This window comes from Frankliniella occidentalis, unplaced genomic scaffold (assembly GCF_000697945.3).
Source record: "Frankliniella occidentalis isolate FOCC.00 unplaced genomic scaffold, Focc_3.1 Scaffold173, whole genome shotgun sequence".
In the NCBI taxonomy this organism is placed as follows: Eukaryota; Metazoa; Arthropoda; class Insecta; order Thysanoptera; family Thripidae; genus Frankliniella; species Frankliniella occidentalis.
The window spans coordinates 451,569-456,410 of NW_026267299.1; the positions used below are offsets into that span (position 1 = coordinate 451,569).

At 38.9% G+C, this 4,842-nt stretch overlaps 1 protein-coding gene across 1 annotated transcript in view; it reads right to left on the bottom strand.

Annotated features, from left to right (window-relative positions):
* LOC113209940 (uncharacterized) overlaps window positions 1–962 on the bottom strand; it is a 6,852-nt gene extending 5,890 nt beyond the window's left edge. The window contains exons 1-2 of the mRNA XM_052271795.1: window positions 948–962; window positions 301–486 (exon numbers count right to left, since the gene is read on the bottom strand). Of these exons, the coding sequence (XP_052127755.1) occupies window positions 301–486; window positions 948–962 (201 nt within the window). The remainder of the gene's footprint in view (window positions 1–300; window positions 487–947) is intronic.
* Between the last annotated feature and the right edge of the window lie 3,880 nt (window positions 963–4,842).

The following is a 4,842-nucleotide window of genomic DNA, read 5'->3' on the forward strand; positions in this document are numbered from 1 at the left end:
GGGGCACTAACTGTCAATTGCAGAGGTTGCTCCCTTTATCTATCAAGGGACAGACAACTTTCCTTGGGGGTCTGAACGGTTTGAAGTAATTGAAGGTCCAATAGAGCCATATCAACTCTAAGAACACAAATGCCCCCCAAAGCAAGCCTACAAGAGCTGGTTTTCCAAAAAGTGACACTATGTGTCCCACTCTCCCTTATCTTCGATGTGACAAGCACATCTATTATTCAGCGCGAATATGCCCGTGATAGGACATGACCCACCATATACTATAGTTTTGCGTAACGTGTGATAAATTACCTGTTGACTAGGAATTTGGGCAAGTGCATTTGACTCGACGTCAGAACGCCGACGACTACGACATCTCTTCAAGAAATAGTATAATAAAGCTGTACTTAAGATGACAATGATGACTGAAACCACTGAAACAAAGAATAAGATCAGGCACAGGCAACAAGTGCGACAGGTTACAGACAAAAAAAACCTCTAAGTAAAACCAATGTCTGATTTTTACAGAAACTGTCATATTTTGAGGAAAACTCCTCAGGTTCTAAGATCACCTCGTCACAAATTGAGGGAAAATTCCCTCTATTTTGAGGAACTGGCTCAAAAATCGGATAGGCTTCCCCCTAACCTGCAAAAGCTGCTCAAAATTTCTCCCTTTTCTTAAAAAACAATCAGGCACTACTGCTTTTGCCGCGATATAAATTCAAACCCCTTCGAAGAGCTTGGATTTATAAAAACGTTTAAATTCGTGACGTATCCTTTCTAGGGATTTCAAGACTGGTGATTAAATGAAAGATTGAAAATTACAAGTGTAAATTATGAATGTAATATACCAGAGGCAAACTAAACTCGCTGAAACAATTATCGGTCAACTTATTTTGGTCTGTGTGATTAAAATTGCTTGCGATACAGGTAGGCACGTGAAAATTGGCATGGTTCACTAGCCTGGGTCTCATTTTAGGTGCACAGCTCGAATTTTGATGGAAGTTCGCCGTACGCAACCCCTAACGCGCATGCCGACGCGTCCTCACAACAAGATTCTATCTGCAGAGTGCCGAATATACAAGATCTATCTGCAGAGTGTTGAATTCACAAAAGTCTATCTGCAAAACGCGGGTTTCGGGATACCTCCAAAGAAATACTTATTACTCAGTATCCGCTCGTGCTACTTGACTTTTTGTAGTCAATAGTTGAACATTGGACCTTTACGATTCTTTCCGTGTGCGCAGATTGGCCTTTAAGTCTCCCAGTTACTTGCAAACCACACAAAGGTGGAGGGCTGCGAGTTTGCCATACCCACCTCACTTTACACAGACGTTGCCACATCTCCCCTCCCGCGCCTCCGACGATGTATCGCGAAGGCCGTGATTTTTACGGGTGTAGCGCGAATTTTAGGAATATGACACCATCCGACAAACTCCAAGTGATAAGGCAAGTGCAGACTTGTTCGACTTTTGCCTCGCGAAAGGTGACGAGGAATAACCCTCGCACAACCATCGCAAGTAGTGAAAACGGTTAATATTCAGCTGATCATAATTCGCACTGTGGAGAATTGTCATTTGTCTTATATAATTTGTTATTCTGAAACATATAGAGACTATGAGAGAAGTACTCCTTTTGGTTGAAAATGGATCGTCGTCCACTGATTGACCTAACTAATGTTTCGAAGCCTCTCGTAAGTACTTTCGTTAAAGGTGATTGATCTTTGTAAGTAATCCCCTGAAGACTTTTAATCCTCCATGATTCAAAGATTTTTAAAAGATATTTCAACTCAACTTTTCCTAATTTGTACCACTGTTCAGTGTACGTGTACTCTAGCGAGGATCTAAATCTTATACGTTCATACCATATTTCAGAATCCAAATTTAAGTGTTCTAATTTCAAAATCATCATGTGGATCCAAAACTGCTCCTGTTCTTATTTCAAACCCATCATGTGGATCCAAAACTCCTGTTCTAATATCAAAAACATTTGGAGTCAAAACTGCTCCTGTTCTAATTTCAAAACCATCATGTGGATCCAAAACTGCTCCTGTTCTTATTTCAAATCCATCATGTGGAAACAAAACTCCTGTTCTAATTTCAAAAACATTTGGAGTCGAAACTGCTCCTGTTCTAATTTCAAAACCATCATGTGGATCCAAAACTGTTCCTGCTGTAAGTATTTTTTTCAGCATGCTTCGTTATTTTATTCTTAAAATTTTAACCACTAATGTTAGCTTTCGTTTGCCATTTTCTGTTTTCTGTAGTTTGTTGCTTCGCCTGTCTTGACTGGTCTACACAAAAAAAAATCTTTGAGCCTTAGTAGTCAGGTAAGGATAAATGGAAACCATTTGCTGTCGTCATGTTTCCAATAGAGATATGTGAGAAATTCATCTAAAATTGACACGTTAATAATTACTTTCAATAATGTCCCATTTTATCAGATACGAAAGAACACACCTGACTCAGTCCTGATTAATGCTCGAAAAGTTGCATCAAACTTAATGGCCCAAGGTACGGATGGTAAATTATAAATTAACAATTAAAGCATGAGTTTGAATGTGTTAATTGTTTTACTATTCATATCTCCCACAGGTTTTCCTCCTACAAATGCTATTGAAAACAATTCTGACATTAGCACAATAATTAATTTAGAATCTGACACCCCAGCTCCAGAATTGAGAGAAGGCAGTAGTGCAGGAGCTGAATCCCCACCAAATCCAATTGATTTGGTGAATAATTCAGATCTATCAGGTACTTTAACTAACAAATACCACCAATATCTTTTGCTAAAAATCAAATTATGATCTTAAATTGTTTCAACTGTTTTGCTCAGACTTGTGTGGCGGATTTGAGACTTCTTCCAAATCTAAATCAGGGAATGAAGTGACAGAAACAGTTAGTAAAGTCGTTATTAGGAAAAAGGCAGGATGTCGTAAAAGTCTTGAAGAAATTGAAAAAAATGTTGAGAAGGCCAGGGAGGAAAGCTTAGCTAATCCAGCTTTTGAAAAGGTTCACGTAAGTATCAATAAAATTACTTTTGGTTAAATATTTCCTACAAATCAAAAAGTAATAATAATTTTGACTGTAATTGTTCATGTACTTCCAATCAATTCCTCATATCTTTTTTTTTCAGGAAAAATTGCCAAGTCTTATGGCTGACTATGTAATCATAGAGACTTCTTCAAAGCCAAACCCCTTCAATAAGACTGAAGAACACTGGACAGCCAAAATTAGAGTCAACATAACTGACAAGTCAGGGGCATACCAGTGGCTCTCAGACTATGAGAATAAGTCATCTTGTGATTTCAGAGTAAAGAAAACAAAAAAAGAAAACTCTGATCGCCTAGTTTTTAAAGTTAGTGCTGTTAAAAGTTCTGTTTGTAGTAGTAAGAGATTTAAGTCTGTGTGTGTGAGGCTGATTGATTAATTTTATATATTTTCTCATAGAGGGAATATCGATGTCACCACAACACAATACCTAGAGAGAGACCTGACAAGACTAAGACTACTTTTAAAACCAAAGCGGCCAAAGTAAGGAAAAGCAAGAATACTTCTTGTCCAAGCTTTGTCCGCATAACTATCAAGCAGAGATCAATGGCCTGGTAGGTATCCCTAATGGTTATTAATATATCAAATCCGCTTTCTTTACCCATCTATGAATTTTTATTTTTATTTTTAGGAGCTCTGATGATTTATTGAAGGATTATCCTTGTGAAATAATTATTTCACACCAACACAACCATCCAATTGATTCTGCTGATGCTCTGCGATACCGGAGACCCTCTAATGAAGTTAAAGAGAAGTTTCTGAATATGTTCTCTGATGGACATTCAGTATTATCTGCTATTGAGACATACAAATTTGATCTCTTGCTATCACATGGTGCTGATTACATGTATACTGCTGCAGATAGATCTAAATGTCCAAGTAACTATTGGGTATACAAATTGTTTCGGAAAGTCTCCATTGGTCACTATGGTCCTCAGTCTGGTGAAGGCATGGTCGAAGCACTTAAGGATTTCTGCTGCAAGTACAACACTGAGGTTGGTGATCAGTGTATTAAAGTCGAAATTCAGGATGGGTAAGCATAGATAATACATCACGATATGATTTCTCTTAATATGCGTAATACGTATCATCTGGTTTCATTTCCGATAGTGATTCGAATTTTTTAAATGTATTGGGAGGTACAAGGACCATTAAGTAGATGGACTACCCATTCGGTAGTTTCTGCGCGCATTTACAACCGGGCATGTCAACCCGCCGCTGACAGGTTGGGCACCGCTTCGGCACTCCTCGGCCGTGCTCGGGGCCTACTTCGGGACGCGAGTTTGCCATACCCACCTCACTTTACACAGACGTTGCCACATCTCCCCTCCCGCGCCTCCGACGATGTATCGCGAAGGCCGTGATTTTTACGGGTGTAGCGCGAATTTTAGGAATATGACACCATCCGACAAACTCCAAGTGATAAGGCAAGTGCAGACTTGTTCGACTTTTGCCTCGCGAAAGGTGACGAGGAATAACCCTCGCACAACCATCGCAAGTAGTGAAAACGGTTAATATTCAGCTGATCATAATTCGCACTGTGGAGAATTGTCATTTGTCTTATATAATTTGTTATTCTGAAACATATAGAGACTATGAGAGAAGTACTCCTTTTGGTTGAAAATGGATCGTCGTCCACTGATTGACCTAACTAATGTTTCGAAGCCTCTCGTAAGTACTTTCGTTAAAGGTGATTGATCTTTGTAAGTAATCCCCTGAAGACTTTTAATCCTCCATGATTCAAAGATTTTTAAAAGATATTTCAACTCAACTTTTCCTAATTTGTACCACTGTTCAGTGTACG